Source organism: Symphalangus syndactylus, chromosome 5, assembly GCF_028878055.3.
Source record: "Symphalangus syndactylus isolate Jambi chromosome 5, NHGRI_mSymSyn1-v2.1_pri, whole genome shotgun sequence".
NCBI lineage: Eukaryota > Metazoa > Chordata > Mammalia > Primates > Hylobatidae > Symphalangus > Symphalangus syndactylus.
The window spans coordinates 99749362-99766854 of NC_072427.2; the positions used below are offsets into that span (position 1 = coordinate 99749362).

The following is a 17493-nucleotide window of genomic DNA, read 5'->3' on the forward strand; positions in this document are numbered from 1 at the left end:
AATTTTTTTAAAAAATTAGTATTTAGAAAAAAATCAAAACAAAAGCAAAAAATCAATAAATAGAACAACAATAAGGACCCATGTGAAAAAAAGCAAAGTAGAAGACACTGCTGAGATGAGGTAGGAAACAAGTCAGAGTAGTCAGAATAGCAGAAGGATGCTCAGGACTCAGGGTTTGCAACTAATGGATGGATACTCCACCCTAAAAGCAAATCATAATGCTTTCAAATAAACTTATTTGATGGCTTTTGTATGATGCATTCATATTTGTAAGTGTTCTGGAGCCTACCTGTCTACAACACCTCTAAACCCCCACCTCAAAATTTTGAATGCCTTCTGAGCATTTGCGGTTGCGGGGTAACACCAGCTTCTATGTTTTTCGCGACTCCATCCCAGCCCTCTTTAAAGAGGTGGATTTAGCTTTTGTGGGTGTTGAAAAGTATAATTTGGAGATCCTCATTAAAAACACAATATTATGAATATAATAATAGATATAAACATGGATATTAACTTAGAATAAAACTTCCATAGTTAACAAAACCCAAGATGTCACAAAATCAAGAAAATACTATACCTTTATCATCATCCTCATCTATAACCTTTTCTACCTTTTTTGGTTGCATAGTCAGTCTTTGATCATCTCTACATATGACAATGATTTTGTCAACGTGATTTTCTGTAGAACAAATGGAAGTAAAATTTGGTGTTTCTTTTAGAAATAGCACACCAAAAATACTTGAATTATTTTTTATGACACAAGTTTTTTTTTTTAACTTTGCCATTTGTTGGGAGCAACGCCACAGCTGTAACACCCTCTGTCATTTCTTTTCAGCAGTGCGTCAAGCCTGAATTGTGTGCCTCTTGTCCAGATGTCCCTGGTTCACCTCCCACCTGTGTCTGTTGGCAATTTGTATGAGGATCGGCTGCAAACAGCTGCGGATCCAGGGTTATGGGGGTCTTCTAGTTTGTGGCAGAGCAGTGTCCTTGTTCCAATCCTTATTCTTAAAACAAAAACTACGGGCCGGGCGCCGTGGCTCACGCCTGTAATCCCAGCACTTTGGGAGGCCGAGGCGGGCGGATCACAATGTCAGGAGATAGAGATCATCCTGGCTAACACGGTGAAACTCCGTCTCTACTAAAAATACAAAAAATTAGCCGGGCGTGGTGGCGGGCGCCTGTAGTCCCAGCTACTCGGGAGGCTGAGGCAGGAGAATGGCGTGAACTCTGGAGACGGAGCTTGCTGTGAGCCGAGATGGCGCCACTGCACTCCAGCCTGGGCGACAGAGTGAGACTCTGTTTCAAAAAAAAAAAAAAAAAAAAAAGGAAAACTTTCTAAGGCTTATAAGGTTGACCCTCGGGACTAGATATATTAGAAGTAGTGCAGGCAGCTCTCCGGATACACCCGCGGCCTGAGGATGCCACAAGGGACTCCTAGGCCACAGCAGCATAGCTGGAACAGCGGGTTCCTCGCAGTCTCCCCAGGAGTGATAACAGAGCTTTGGAAAATGTCAGGCAAGAGAAGTACCCTCAAAGTTACCCTTCATTAAGTTCCATCTGTCTCTGCCTCTGCCTAACGTGCCCTCCCCAAGATGTCTGAGCATGTGCTCATGGCAGTCTCTCTAAGGCATCAGGGGTTTATATGGCGCGCCAGGTGTCCCTCGGACACCTGTCAGGACAACGTCTCTCCCTGGGGCTCCAGCCTCACTTTTAGTAATTACATTGCTGTATGTGTTGTTGGTGTTTTTGTTGTCTTTGCTGCTGTTTAATCCCAACCCAAAACAGAAAACAAAATAAGAAAATGTCTGATAGCTTTACTATGTTATTTGGATTTATGTTTTCTAACAATTCAAGACAAATTCCCTAACAGAATATATGCCAAACTCCAAATATGTGATGTCAGGGGCTCAAGAAGTAGAAAGCCATGGCTAATGTCATGGAATTGCAAATCTATCTAATTAAAAGGTAATTAAACAACAGATACTAAAATTATCGACTTTTTCTTAATGTAAATGTATGTTTAATTGGAATTTTCTTTAGAATTCACTAGATAAAACTTGCATAAGTCAAAAAATGACAAAGAAGCTTCCCCCACATCAAACAGCTACTTTTAACAACTTTATCTTGTGATCTTCTAAATATCTAAATTTCTGTCTATGGGCTCTTGGCAGCTAGGAGAAAAGTCCTAGCCCACAAGATGCTGTGAAGACCATTTCTTTCTCAAATCCTCATTTTCCAAGGAACTTTTTGAAGATAACCATCATATCACAACTAAGGATAACTTTTTGTTAACTGCAAATAGGACCAGTGTTAATCAAATTAACAAAGTCAGCAAATGTGTTTATCAGGGCTCACCCTTATGACTGCCCTCCCCGCATTGCAATAGCGCCCTTCTCCTCCCCATGCATATCCTGCCCTCCCCGCACTACTGGGGTGGTGAATGGTACCAGTTAAAATAACAGACCGTAAACTCACAGGTCCTCTGTCAAATCCAGCCCACATAGGTTCGTTCATCTCACAAGTGCAGGCCCCCCTGGGCATTTTATTAAACTATAAATTAGTTGCTAATATTCAACAACCAAAAGATTCACAAAAATTTGGATTTGTGATTTCTTTTTTAAAAAATTCCGAAAGTCTGGTGATCCTGGGTTTTCTCACTCACAGTTGGCTGGAACTGAAGACAAGCTGCTCCACGGATGTGGCACATGCTTCTTATCATCCCCACAACTCTAACCACCCCTCTTGTCTCCCAGCGCTACAGCCAAATTTCAGTTGTGACCACGCATCAAGCCTGCACTATTATTTTGTTGTGTTGGTTAATGTCTCTATCATAAGTGAGAGAATGTGAGATGAATTAAGAAGCTTTGGGTTTCAAGAAAATTTCTGAAAACGATATCCTCGTGCACTTGACAAATATTCTTTCATGTTTAATAAGAAAATACATCATGTCTGTGATGATGGATTAGAATATGAAGCATCAATCATCAAACAAATCACAAATCCACTGAACTACCTCACTTATATTTATGAGCTGCCTACATCATGTAGTGGCTTGAAATGATCTCCTCTGACTTCAAATACTTTATAAGCCAGCAGAATTTGAGTTGGTTTTTATATGCTGGGCAAATGCTTAAATCAGTGTTGTCTAACTTCTGAATATGCAACAGAATGAACAATGGGGTCATTTTAGGACATACAAATAAACCAAAAAATAATTAATTAAATAAATAAACAGATTATTAAATTCCTCCTAAGGCTGCCTCATTTGTGGTTCTGATGTACCACCATTTTTGAAAGTTACTCCCTTAAATTAAAAAAACATCTAGCCAGGAGCCCACGGAAGATCCTCATAGCCCTGTGAAAGCATACTACACGCCTGACCACCATAACCCCCTCTGGACATGGCTTGTCTGTCCAAGTTTATAAAGTACATTAAAAATAGAGGAAAGGTAATCTATTTATTTTCTGCTTATACTATTGTAATCTGATTGTAATGTGCAGTCTTTGATAATAATATGCTGTCTTCTCTCTTCATGCTATTGCAAAGATGTAATAGCTATTACAAATGCTCTCATTCAAGAATGCTGAAGATGGATTTAGTGGCATTAATATCCATCCTGCAAGATGGAACATCTTAGAGTCTGAACAGAGGCTGTGTCACTACCCAGTGACACTGTACAGATGGTCTCATGATGACTAGTAATGACTTCTTTCACCATAAATACCAGAGCAAATAGTGATTTTGACAGGCTATGACAGCTGAAATTGGGAGGCAGAAGAAAAAGGGCCTTCAGTTAGAAATCAAATGAATGGCATGATGAATATGCCTGTAGCACAGCAACAGTCCCTAGCATATAGTAGGCACTCCATAGACGTTGATAGAATGAAAAGGGAAGTTAGTTAGGCATGCAGATGTCTTATATGAAATCAAGCATCTCAGAAGCCTATCTAAATGGTAACTATTTTGCCTTTGTTCATTCTTTGATTTGGCAGCTGAGTGAAAGTTGGCTATATCTATTAATAGATTTGGAAGCTTTTTCACTCAGAAGTAGGAAGCCTTAACAGTGGATCAGATACAAACCATGGGCTGGCCTTTATCTAGCTGGGATCAAATCCTAGCCTAGTGGAAAAAAGCAAGATAGGGGAAAAAGAGAACATGCTAGAAGACATGTGTGTAAGCACCCTTCCTTCTCTGCCATTTTTGAAATGAGGAAAGTTCCTTTTTGCCCCTCGCAGGGCATGTAATAGGGTGTGGCTCGCTTCTTCTGTGCCCCACAGCTCAAACCCCTAGCAGGGAGCATGCAGACCAGCAGGTCGTGGGGATTGTGGGCTTGGACCCCATGGCAGCATCTAGGGTTGAGTGTTTGTTTACAGCTCCCGAAGCCCAAGTGGGCATATGTTATAGTCAACTCTTTCAGCTTAGCCGTCTGCAACTGTCTGTCTTGTGTTAATCAGCTCAATTAGACCCTCTGCCTTATCACAAGGACAAAAGACTTTCTGTATCTCAGGGTTCTTGCCCTAGTGTACCTGAAAAATCAGATCACACGTGGGCTTGGAGGATTAGTGCAAGGTTTTATTGAATGGTGGAAGCAGCTCTCAACAGATGGGTGGGGAGCTAGAAGGGGGATGGAGTGGGAAGGTGGTTTTGCCCTGGAGTCGGGTGGCTCAGAGGCCAGGCTCTCCTCTGACAACCCTCAGCCAAATTTCCCTTGGTGTTCCACAGTTGATGGCCTGCCAGCATCTGTCAGTGTGTTCTGCTGGTGTGTTCCGCTTGACGTCTAGCCGCCTGTGTATTTGCCCACTAGGGTCTCGGAGTTTTTATAAGCAGAGGAGGGGGACATTGTGAGCCAGGGTGGTCTTGGAAAATGCAACATTTGGGCATGAAAACAAGAGTGCCTGTCCTCACTTTGGTCTGCGGGCACAGGCCCTACCCAGCACTTCCCTGCCCCCTTCCCACATCACTTTGAAGAAGTCTGGCCTCGACCTGATTTTGGATGTCACCATTGTCTCCCTTCTTTCCTTCTGTTTAAAGTCTTTGCTGGAGATTGAAGGAATGACAAAATAGCATACAGAAGGGAACTCCGTATTTACTCAGCATTTCTTCATCTAACCTCTGGAAGGTATCATAGGATTGGGTGAGATTTCTGTTCATGAACTCTCTTTATTCCTGAAGGGAAAACAAACAAACAGATATGGACAAGGAAGATATGGATAGGAGAGTAGGAAAAAAGGAAGCAAAAGGGGGAGGTTATTGCAAGGTGCTTCTGTATTTTCAGAGCTCTAGAAGTAGAGGATATTTGAGGTTCCTCTGTGTCCTAGGATTGCATACTTCTTCTTTTTTTTTTTCTTTTTTCGAGATATAGTTTCACTCCTGTTGCCCAGGCTGGAGTGCAATGCAGCGATCTTGACTCACACAACCCCCGCCTCCCGGGTTCAAGCAATTCTCCTGCCTCAGCCTCCTGAGTAGCTGAGATTACAGGTGCCTGCTACCATACCTGGCTAATTTTTGTATTTTTAGGAGAAACAGGGTTTCACCATGTTGACCAGGCTGGTCTCAAATTCCTGACCTCACATGATCTGCCCGCCTTGGCCTACCAAAGTGCTGGGATTACAGACATGACCCATTGGGCCCTGCCTGGCTTGTGCACTCTCTAAAGAAAAGAAAGCAAAATCAAGTGAAGAGTCCTAGACAGGACCCTTAGCCCTTCTCGGTTGGCTGAGCTCTGTGGTGGGTGGACGATTAGAATCATAGACATGGTAGAGGTAAAGTATCCCAGTATCTCTTGGGAACAACTGGAGAGAGCCCCAATGTTTGAAAAACCTTTTGCTTTTCTTCCTTACTAGTACTGTAAACTGCTTACCTTTCTTTGTTCATTTTCCATTTCAGTGCTGAAATCCTATGATGTTAAGATTTGGTTGTGGCAATATCGCTGGTGCCCAGAGAGTATTCCTTTGCAATTTCTGTCCCATTCCAAGTGGATTGAGGCTTTCATGAAGGTGGTTAAAGAGCTTTAGGATGTAGTTGAGACTACTTATTCCTGGGGAAGTGTTATACACAGAGTTCCTTCTTTCTTTTTCATTATTTTCCTTGATATTAGCTTTTTCACCTACCACTCATTCCAGGATTTGATTTATTTAAGACTTGGGATTTAAATCAAGGGACAAATAAGGTAATCTCAGGTCATTGTGGAATGCAGTATATTTGACCACTCAGAATCTTAAACCCTGATGATTTTAAGAAATGCTGTTCAAAATATAGATGTCAGAATTCCCCCAGCCCAGAGAATAGTTCTAGGGTGGGGGCCTGCCATTGCGATTGTGGGACAATGAAATGTAGAAGCTCAGCATGCATTGTGCGGTCAGAACACCTTGCGGGCAAACCCTGATGCTGCCCTTTTCAGCACTGCCTTGCTTTGCTCATTGTGTGATTGTGAGAATGAACTGGGATAATATAAATAGATAAATAGAGATATTGAAACATAAATAACCAGAGTACTGCCAGCTGGTTAGTAAATCTCTGCTGAAATAACAAAGCAAACCCTTGCCAGGTGATGCTGAGGTATCAGATTTGAGAACCACTGCTGGAAATAGTTTTAAATATGTTTTTGTGCTTCGAGTCATTCTTTGGCATAATAGCAAAATGTTCAGGATTAAATGAGAAATTTGGAATTTCAAACACTATACTTATTTCAAAATAAAACCATAGCACCTGCAACACAATATTAAGAGCACTATTTTAAATCTTTATGGAACCAGTCAGCTTTTCATAAAACAGTGATTAACAACCTCCTAACTTTACGATTTAGTTTCATGTCCCTATGGTGTGTTTCTTCTTCATTTACCCTTCTTCCCTAATTTGTCTTTTATTTCCATCTGTTTTTTGTTTGTTTTTGCTTTATCCCTGTTCCATTCACTGTTTTTCCTTTCTTTATGCTTATTTTAAGCACTCCTTTTCTTGGTTTGGCTTTCTAAACTGGGAATAATTTCAAACTGAGGAAATGTTTTTTTCTTTTCCATCAATTAAATAGCATTGCTTTTCTATTTATTGGTTGAATAAAGTTGACTCTCCTCTACGTTTGTTTCCAAAAGTAGTGGAGCATTTTTATTCATTTCTCTTAAAATGTTCTAAATTTAATTCGTTTTTTTGGTGCTTTATTTAATTTTAGACTAGAAATCATTGAAAACTTTCCAGATTCTAATTTACATTTTAAAATCTCAGCATTATAATGCCTTTTTAATTGAATGTTCTCAAATGGCAAACAATTCCAAGATGATTTGCAACAATGGCCCTAATAAAACTTTTTTATAACCATACATGCATATCTGGCCTTCAGAGCTATTAGTCTGTTATCTTAGGACACCCTAGCTTTGTACGATACCCCACCTTAATTTACCAGACCAGAAGAACCTGGAAGATAGGAACAATGTCTATTCCTCAATTATTGACTGGCAACGGACCTCCAGTAATGTTTATTAAAAAGATGAATACAGGTATTTTTAGTATGAACTTTATTACTTTTACTTGTTCACAACAAAAAATATATGATTATCATTTGATGAACTATGAGATTTTGCTGCCTGATTCCTTAGAAAACAGACATAAAGGGCATGGCATCTGGTCACCATGAGATGGCAGGAAATGGGAGGTGGCAGGGGGCCCTGCCAGGTTGCATGGTGATTGTTGGCCATGGAAATAGCCACCTTCATCCTTAAAATAAGAAAGGAATGATCTGTGTCTCTTAAGTATATGAATAAAACATATTCAGCCATGTCTGCAGAGGCAATGTTATTTTAATTAGATAACTAATTAGTGAAACTGCAAAGGACTCTCTGAATACCAGGATGTTTTCTCCCTATACCGGTGGTCAAGGGTATATAAAGTTCCTTAGGAGAGAATTTGTTAGAATTCCTTATTAAATGCAAGGAAAACTGAAGTCAGGAAACAATATTCAATTGAAATTCTATAGTATGCATTTTTTTTTTAACTTTTAGCGATGGCCTGTCTCCTGTTGTATGAGTTGAATTTTGTCCTCCCATGAGATTTGTATTTTAAAGTGCTAACCCTCTGCACCTCAGAACATAACCTTATTTGGTGATAGAGCCTTTATAGAGACAGGCAAGTGAAAGTGGGCCCAATTCATTCATATGACTAGTGTCCACATAAAAAGGGGAAATACAGACACGGAGACAGTCACGCACAGAGGGAAGATAACGTGAAGAGACACAGGGAGAAGACCATTCAGGACCATTTAGGGAGATGGCCATTTGGGGAGAAGTATCCAAGAAAGAGGCCTAGAAGAGATGCTCTCCTCACACCCCTCAGAAGGACCCAACTGCCAATACCTTCATCTCAGCCTTCCGGCCTCCAGGACTGTAAGACAACACATTCCTACTAAGTCACTCAATTTGTGGTACTTTGTAATGGCAGCCCAAGCCAACTAATATATCCACCATCTGTCAAAAGGAATTCCTCCCATCCCAGGAATTGAGTGGCCACAAGGACCTCCTTCACTCAGTGTCTACCATGTTTCTCCTGGCCAGCAAAGAACCTACCAGCCATCCTGTGCCCTCTTATGGACACCCTTTCATCAGCCTGTCCAGAGGACAGGGCTTTGAGCATGGGGCTGTGGACTCTGCAGTTTTCAGCCTCTGTGGATGTGGGACCTCCCTTGACCCAGATGATGGGCTGGGTTTCTGTCACACTCATAATTGCTCCTCCAGGAGAAGTCAGTTCACCGTATTCCCAATCAATTTGTGGTCACAGGTCTAAAGAGCAGCATGTTGCCTTTCCAGAATCTCATGAATTTTTCCGTAACTTTATTACTAAAGAGATTCTAGATTTTCTAACTCATGAACTGCCTATTCATTTCCAAAAATGAGATCTTCAAAAGCCATCTTCAAGAACTCAGCTGAAGCTTTTTAATATAGTAGTGACCTATGCTACAGCTAGAAATCTGCAAGTTGTTACTCCTGAAATTATCTCTTTTCTCCCCCTTTCATTTTCTTCCTTCCTCTCCTCTTTCCTCTGTCTCTTCCTTGCTTAGAATACATTTTATGTTTCATATTTTCTAAATCCTCTTTTTTCCAATGTGTCTCCCCAAAACAGAAATATTCCAACTTCTTTAAAATCATCCTCCTAAGTTAACACAGAAATCAGGTTTTTGTTTTTACTTATTTTTGTGTGTTTTGTATGCTTCTAGTAAGTTTCCTCTGGCATGAAAATCCACTGGTCCTGCTTGGGAAGGCCATTTAACTGTAAGGTATAGCACTTCTGGAGACTATTCAAGGCAAGTGCCCAGATATTGAAATCACTGCAATAGCTACATTCTTAATTAGCTCTCCTACTTAATTTATTTTCTTCTCTTGGTCTCTATCCAAACGTGGAGCCACAAAAAAATATATTTTTAAGTCTGAATAGTGATTAGCTTTTCCCCATCCCTTGTGTGATAAATCAAAGAGTATAACTTAAGAAATGTGTTGAGAAAAGTTCTTTCTTCTGTGCTAGCTGTTCCACTTGAGACCTAAGTGTTATCTCAAATAAGCAGAATTCAAATTCAACCTAAAGTTAGAATACAGTTCTTGCCATCTTGAAATATATTTCAGGCTCCTAAAAGAGTCAGAATTTAGGATAATTTGAGAGAGGATTTTATATTAATAACTTAGAGTGCAGTGAACTCATAAACTTCATTTTTTCCTTTATTTATGCATTTATATATCAACTCATCTGATCAAAATGAATAATGCCTATTCTGTTTAAAAATCTCATACTTAGAAGAGTAAATGAAATAAATAGAATAAGTGAATGAATGAAATGAATGAAATTTGCAGTAAGACAAACCTAAACTTGAGCATAATTCTGTCATTTATGAGAGGTGACCTTATGTTAAGTTATTAAGATTTGTTGGTCTCTGTTTCAACATCTAGAAAATGTGAATGGTAATAACACATATTTCTTTGGAGAATTAAATGAGGCTACATATGTACAATTCCTGCTAGGGCCTTTGGACACATGTTGGTTCTGCTACTTTCCAACCCTTCCATCTAGCTGCCACATTGCTCTATATCCCTTTGTTTTGATCTCTCTGTATCCAGGAAGCTTTCTTGGACTAAACTTTCTCAACTTCTTAGTGTCATGTCTGTGATTTCTCCTCTATGAGCTTACTTTTTGATTTTTCATAGTCCTGGTCTTGTCTTTTTAGAGTTTTTATGCTCATGTCTACCTTCCTATGGCATCCAAACTAGAAATTAACAAGAAATAATATGAAGGGTCAACTTTCAGAAATGTGTGATGAAATTGACAGATATATTTGAACCAATGGGATTTGTTAGAGAAAAGTTAGAAAAAGCTTCATGGTGAAAGCATGTTTTGAGGTGGATTTTCAAGTTGGAAAGGCGGGTCTCAAACTCCTGACCTCGTGATCTGCCTGCCTCGGCCTCCCAAAGTGCTGGGATTACAGGCGTGAGCCACCATGCCCAGCCTGGACTTTTTATTTCAAACGAAAGTCATGGATGATGAGGGTCTGAAGACATAAAATGGATGAATTTGAAGCAGGAAGAGCTGTAGTGAAGTTAGAGGAGGTGCCTGGGCCTGGAAAAGTCTCAAACAATGAGGCAGGATGACCTCCGACAAAGCCACAGGCCTGGGTAGGCTTGCATGGGAGACTGGGAAGAGACCATGAACAGGTTAGTCCAGCGAGTTCTCATCAAGCCCTTTACTCAGTAGTGGGTCCTTCATAGTTAGCATTAATGTTTAATAGATAAATTTCCCCTTGGGTGAGAATTTTAAAAATAAAATCTAGTGGAAAGCAGCTGTTATGAAGAAGACTCTTTAGTGACCAGATAATAAAAGGCTCTCCTAGGTCTAGAGAAAGCAGAAAATTAAAAAGTGAACAGAAAGTAAAAAAGGTGGCCAGATGCAGTGGCTCATGCCTGTAATCCCAGCACTTTGGGAGGCCGAGGTGGGCGGATCATGAGGTCAGGAGATCAAGACCATCCTAGCTACTATGGTGAAACCCCGTCTCTACTAAACATACAAAAAATTAGCCGGGCGTGGTGGCGGGCGCCCGTAGTCCCAGTTACTGGGGAGGCTGAGGCAGGGAAATGGTGTGAACTCGGGAAGCAGAGCTTGCAGTGAGCCTAGATCACGCCACTGCACTCCAGCCTGGGCGACAGAGCCAGACTCCGTCACGAAAAAAAAAAAAAAAAAAGTAAAAAAGGTATACGGCAGTATATACGGATTTCTACTATTTCTACTACTGCCTAGTATTTGGTTAATTTGAAAGCTTTTGAAGAATCTCTGGAAACATTGCAATAGAAGATTATCAGTTTAAAGCTTCTGCTACATTACTATGTTAACTTGGAAAAACAATCACTTTTCAAGTAATTCAGATCATAAGCTACTTGTGGCTACTATGTACTGTAATGATAGTTTTATTCTCTGTAGTGTTGTTATGCCTAAATTTCTAAAGAGAAAAGAGAAAGAAGAAAGAGAAAAAAAGAAAGAAAGAAAGAAAGAGAGAGAGGGAGGAAGGGAGGGAAGGAGGGAGAGCGAGAGGGAGGGAGGGAAAGAAAAGAGAGGAAAAGGAAAGGGAGGGAGGGAAAGAAAAGAGAAAAAGAAAAGGAAAGAGGGAGGGAGGGAAGGAAGGAGAGAGAAAAGATTTCAATATGACGTTTTCCCTGACATATCAAGATAGTGAATTTTTCTTTCTATACTAACACTTTGCCTATGTATGTAGAGCACGTAGAGTATTTTATTAGTTCCAGAATCCACTTTTGAACTGTTAAGGCTACTCTAGTTTTGTTTTGCTTTTTCTGCCTTTCAGATGGACACATTTATTAGCATTCGGGAGTTGTTCATTAGCATTTGTACAAAGTGCCCAAATAACTCCTAATAAAAAGTGTTAACCCAATTAGGAATGGGTGGAGGGACTGTTAATTGGAATTGATTTATTCCCAAGTTATTTTAGTGTTTATTCGGAGACATAGGGAGCTGGTCTAGAACTTCTGGGTATTAGAAAGTTTTTTTTTTTTTTTTTGGAGTAAAATCAACATGTAGTAAGAAAAGAAAAATATTTCTCATTTTAAAGGTGTTAAAAGCTGCCATTATAAGGAATCCCATGTGTTGGGGGTGGTGCGTACTTTTTAGTAAATTTAATAGGTGTCCATTCATAAAGCACAGCTTATTTTACTTCAGTGAATCAGAGTGATGGCTTAAGTATTGCACAAGGGCACTTCATGTGATGCATGCCACACTTTGGATTCTGCATGGGAGAGATAATCATAAAACAAAGTAACTAAGTGCTCTGAAGCAGCGTGCTTTGGAATGAAGCAAGTTAATTTTCAGGTAGTTAAGAGGCTCTCTTTTCGATAACAATTGTGAATGCCATTTCCCTTAGTTAAACCAAATAAAATGTCAGATTCAAAAGAAGAAGAATAGGCACAGATAAGAAGCCTCTTCCCCCCATTAATCTAAACATGGATTACCAAGATTCTTTATCTTTCTTGGGCTAGGAAGTGAAATATACTTCAAGTGTATAAAGATCAGTAAGGCATAGAACTCCCCAGCTGAACACTATTCAGTCTGAATATCCTTAGGAAAAGTAAATAAAGCTTTGTTAGGCTTTTATATCTTAGTATAAATAAGCTTAATAGTTTCTTTTCTGAGACAAGTTAAAGTTGAATTTACTTTTATATTTTCAAGAATTTGCAACTTGACTCTGAATAAGAAAACCATGATTAAAGCTTCAATTTTGCTTCTATCTTACTGAGAAATTAGGAGAAAGTTAAAGCTCCTGAGAGGTAATTTTTCCATGTATGAGTTGACCAGGGGATGTTCAAAGACCCATATAACTCTAATACTTCAAGTTAAAAGCTTCAGAAAAATGTTAACAATTCCTCAAAGTTTAAGTATAAATTAATAATTGCAGCTAAGAATCTGTCCTTTCATCCAGAAAAAAAAATTGAAACATAAAACAAAATAAAATTTATGAGTTGATTTAGAGCATAACCATAGAATACTGCTTGCTACAAGATAAGTTCATCAGAAAATATCTGAAAAACTTCAATTTGAAGTCTTACTAAAAAGTTTGGGTTTATTGTTTCCTAAGTGAGCATTGTCTAAAGTAGCCTCTTGTTAAGGAAGATGCCTGGCATGGACACCCAACATAATGCTGCACTCCTCAATTCTGATCCTGAGCTGTTAAGATACTAGTAAAAGGTTTAACTGACAGATTGCTGAGGCTACTGAATACAGTTAGTTAGTATTTGGAGAAATCCTCCGTTTCTAGTAACAAGTAATATGCTTGTGTAAAAAAAAAAAAAAAAAAAAAGACAATCTATTTTGAGTAGTAACCACTGATGCTCCTTATAACTTAATGGAAGTAAAGAAAGAATTTTGTGTAATTCTATTTGGTACAATAAGGACTCACTGTACTCAAATAGTAAGAGGCAAGATACTCACAAATGTGATGACATATAACACTGAAGGTCAAACCACAGTGAATTTCAGGAAAAAAAAAGAAACTGAGTGGCTTCCTTCTAAGTGTTCCAGAGTGACTAAAGTACAACTAAGTATATGGAGATGTGATAAATTAAACAATAACCTAGGGAAGAATTCTTATAATAGAAGGTGAGCAGGGAGGAGGGAGTGTCGAGACAGTGGACACACCCAGGTCTAAGAGCATATATAACTTGGAGTCCAGACTATGACATTCAAACTCAGAGAATCTTTCCACTATAAACTCAACTGAACTCATATCTCCTGTCAACATGTCCTACAACTGCTGCTCTGGAAACTTCTCCTCCCGCTCCTGTGGCGGCTACCTGCGCTACCCAGCCTCCTCCTGTGGCTTTTCCTACCCCAGCAATCTGGTCTACAGCACTGACCTCTGCTCTCCCAGCACCTGCCAGCTGGGATCCTCTCTCTACAGGGGCTGTCAGGAGACCTGCTGGGAGCCCACCAGCTGCCAGACGTCCTGTGTGGAGTCCAGCCCCTGCCAGACCTCCTGCTACCGCCCCAGAACCTCCTTGTGCTGCAGTCCTTGTGAGACGACTTACTCTGGGTCTCTAGGCTTTGGATCCAACAGCTGCCACTCCCTGGGCTATGGATCGAGAAGCTGCTACTCAGTGGGCTGTAGGTCCAGTGGCTTCAGATCTCTGGGTTATGGAGGCTGTGGCTTCCCTCCCCTGGGCTATGGCTCTGGATTCTGCCGCCCAACCTACTTGGCTTCTAGGAGCTGCCAGTCTCCTTGTTACAGACCAGCCTATGGATCAACCTTCTGCAGATCAACTTGCTGAATTCCCAGACCTTTTAAGCAAAGTGTCTCAGTCTCTACGTAGAGCTGTTATCATAGGCTTTTCCAGCAATGTGAGCTAACCCCTCTTACTACTAGCTCTTCATCCTTTCTCTGGCATCAAGTACTGGTTGGACAGGCTAGTTCTTTCAGACTGCGAAATTAATGAATGAGCAAAATATAGAGTCAAATGTCTACAATTTTGAAACAAGTGATTCATTATCACATAAGTTCATCTTATAAAGTATATGGAAGGTCAGTTTTATTTCACATAATAAATTCATTTACTGTTGATTCCAATATGTTCTCTTTGTCTTTTATTGGTTTTCAAAGTTTGATTTGTGATCTGTTTTGGGGGCGCCAGGCCCCCGGACGTCTTTTCCTTGGACATCCATTTCCGTAGGTCATGTCATCAGGCCTAGTGTATGGGGAGATTCTCTGGGCATGCCACTGCCTAAAAGACTGGGCAAGTGCATGTCTTCTGCCATGAAAACTGGTTGAATTCTTAACAGAATTATTGAGAGTACGCTCATGACGGTGGTGTGTTTTCAAGGAAGACACCTTTTGCTGACAATCGTATTTGTTTTTTGTTTACACTTTTAAAACAGTATTTAGAGTTTTCTCAGAAGATGTCAACTAGGTGATTAAATATAAAATTATAAAATATTTGAATAAATCTGAAATATTATGATGGAAAAGGGAAAATATGAAATGTTTGTTAGGTACTGGAGGGCATTATGGTTGTGTTTAAATATAGGAGAAAATTAATTATTCAATGTGTTTGTGTGTGTGTGTTTGTGTTGTGTGTGTGTGTGTGAGAAAGAGAGAGAGAAGCAGAGAAGACAGAAAGACTTAAGGTTTACAACTGTGAGTAATGGAAACAGTTATAGGGAGAAATACTTCGGCTTGTTATAAATGTATATTTATAAATTATAAATTTATAGAACTATTATGACCTTTGTATTTTCTTTGGATTATTGAGTTTATCAACAAGGAAAAAGATATTACTTTTCAGTGATTCCTGCATTGAGTGGCAGTTAAAATTAGATTATTTTCAATGTTCTAGATCTTATAACCTCCCTCAGTATCCCTGGAATCCACTGCTCAGCTCTGACAGTGTGAATAAAAATAAATATTTGTAGGATGCATTTCACATCTGAGACATAAGACCTTCCCTGTTTATTTTAATTTAAGCAAGTAATTTCTTTCAGAGGCTAAAGGTAGTATAAAAATTCAGCTAAAACTTTTTCATAAAATATTTAGTAACAACTCTCCATGAATAGGAAAATAACTTTGAAAGATTATCATTTCCTCCAATAATATGTCATGAGCTTTAATTGATTTTTTTCCCTGACACCTTTTTCTTAAGCTTTTTATAATTAAACCTGAAAAAATAAATAGGGTATCTTTTCTCTTATACTGGAGACAATATGGGCTAAGCATGGAAGTGTGGGAACCACATCCTCTCATCATAGAAACCTGCCCACCACAGAAACTAGAAGAATAGAGAAGGGAAACACAGGAAGAAACTCCCAGCAACACAGAAGCCTCTGATTCACACGTACCTTAAGCTAGCGTTATTCATCCTTTAAGTGCTTTGATCATATGGGTCAATAAAGTCTTCTTTAGGTTTAAACTAAATAAAATAATTGAAATAAAATAAGACTTCTGGCACTCTCATACAAAGATTTACAATACTGGCAAACTGAATCCGGCAACACATCAAAAAGCTTATGCACCATGATCAAGTGGGCTTCATCCCTGGGATGCAAGGCTGGTTCAACATACACAAATCAATAAACGTAATCCAGCATATAAAAAGAACCAACGACAAAAACATGATTATCTCAACAGATGCAGAAAAGGCCTTTGACAAAATTCAGCAGCTCTTCATGCTAAAAATTCTCAATAAATTAGGTATTGATGGGATGTATCTCAAAATAATAAGAGCTATTTATGACAAACCCACAGCCAATGTCATACTGAATGGGCAAAAACTGGAAGCATTCCCTTCGAAAACTGGCACAAGACAGGGATGCCCTCTCTCACCACTCCCATTCAACATAGTGTTGGAAGTTCTGGCCAGGGCAATCAGAAAGGAGAAGGAAATAAAGGGTATTCAATTAGGAAAAGAGGAAGTCAAATTGTCCCTGTTTGCAGATGACATGATTGTATATCTAGAAAACCCCATTGTCTCAGCCCAAAATCTCCTTCAGCTGATAAGCAACTTCAGCAAAGTCTCAGGATACAAAATCAATGTGCAAAAATCACAAGCATTTCTATACACCAATAACAGACAACAGGGAGCCAAATCATGAGTGAACTCCCTTTCACAATTGCTACAAAGAGAGTAAAATACCTAGGAATACAACTGACAAGGAATGTGAAGGACCTCTTCAAGGAGAACTACAAACCACTGCTCAACAAAAAAGAGGATACAAACAAATGGAAGAACATTCCATGCTCATGGGTTGGAAGAATCAATATCGTGAAAATGGCCATACTGCCCAAGGTAATTTATAGATTCAATGCCATCCCCATCAAGCTACCAATGACTTTCTTCACAGAATTGGAAAACACTACTTTAAAGTTGATATGGAACCAAAAAAGAGCCCGCATTGCCAAGTCAATCCTAAGCCAAAAGAACAAAGCTGGAAGCATCATGCTACCTGACTTCAAACTATACTACAAGGCTACAGTAACCAAAACAGCACGGTACTGGTACCAAAACAGAATATAGATCAATGGAACGGAACAGAGCCCTCAGAAATGATGCCACATATCTGCAACTATCTGATCTTTGACAAACCTGACAAAAAGAAGCAATGGGGAAAGGATTCCCTATTTAATAAATGGTGCTGGGAAAACTGGCTAGCCATATGTAGAAAGCTGAAACTGGATCCCTTCCTTACACCTTATACAAAAATTAATTCAAGATGGATTAAAGACTTACAGGTTAGACCTAAAACTATAAAAACCGTAGAAGAAAACCTAGGCAATACCATTCCAGACATAGGCATGGGCAAGGACTTCATGTCTAAAACACCAAAAGCAATGGCAACAAAAGCCAAAATTGACAAATGGCATCTAATCAAACTAAAGAGCTTCTGCACAGCAAAAGAAACTACCATCAGAGTGGACAGGCAACCCAGAGAATGGGAGAAAATTTTTGCAATCTACTCATCTGACAAAGGGCTAATATCCA

The 17493-nt window shown here is 39.5% G+C and overlaps 1 protein-coding gene and 1 long non-coding RNA gene across 3 annotated transcripts in view; both read left to right on the top strand.

The window, feature by feature from the left end:
* The window catches only part of LOC134736835 (uncharacterized), a 279550-nt gene that overhangs the window by 222324 nt on the left and 39733 nt on the right, over positions 1 to 17493 (top strand). The window lies entirely within an intron of this gene.
* On the top strand, positions 13509 to 14588 carry LOC129482908 (keratin-associated protein 13-2). The gene has a single exon (XM_055279449.2). The coding sequence runs from the start codon at positions 13765 to 13767 to the stop codon at positions 14290 to 14292; it is 528 nt and encodes a 175-aa protein (XP_055135424.2). The 5' UTR covers positions 13509 to 13764; the 3' UTR covers positions 14293 to 14588.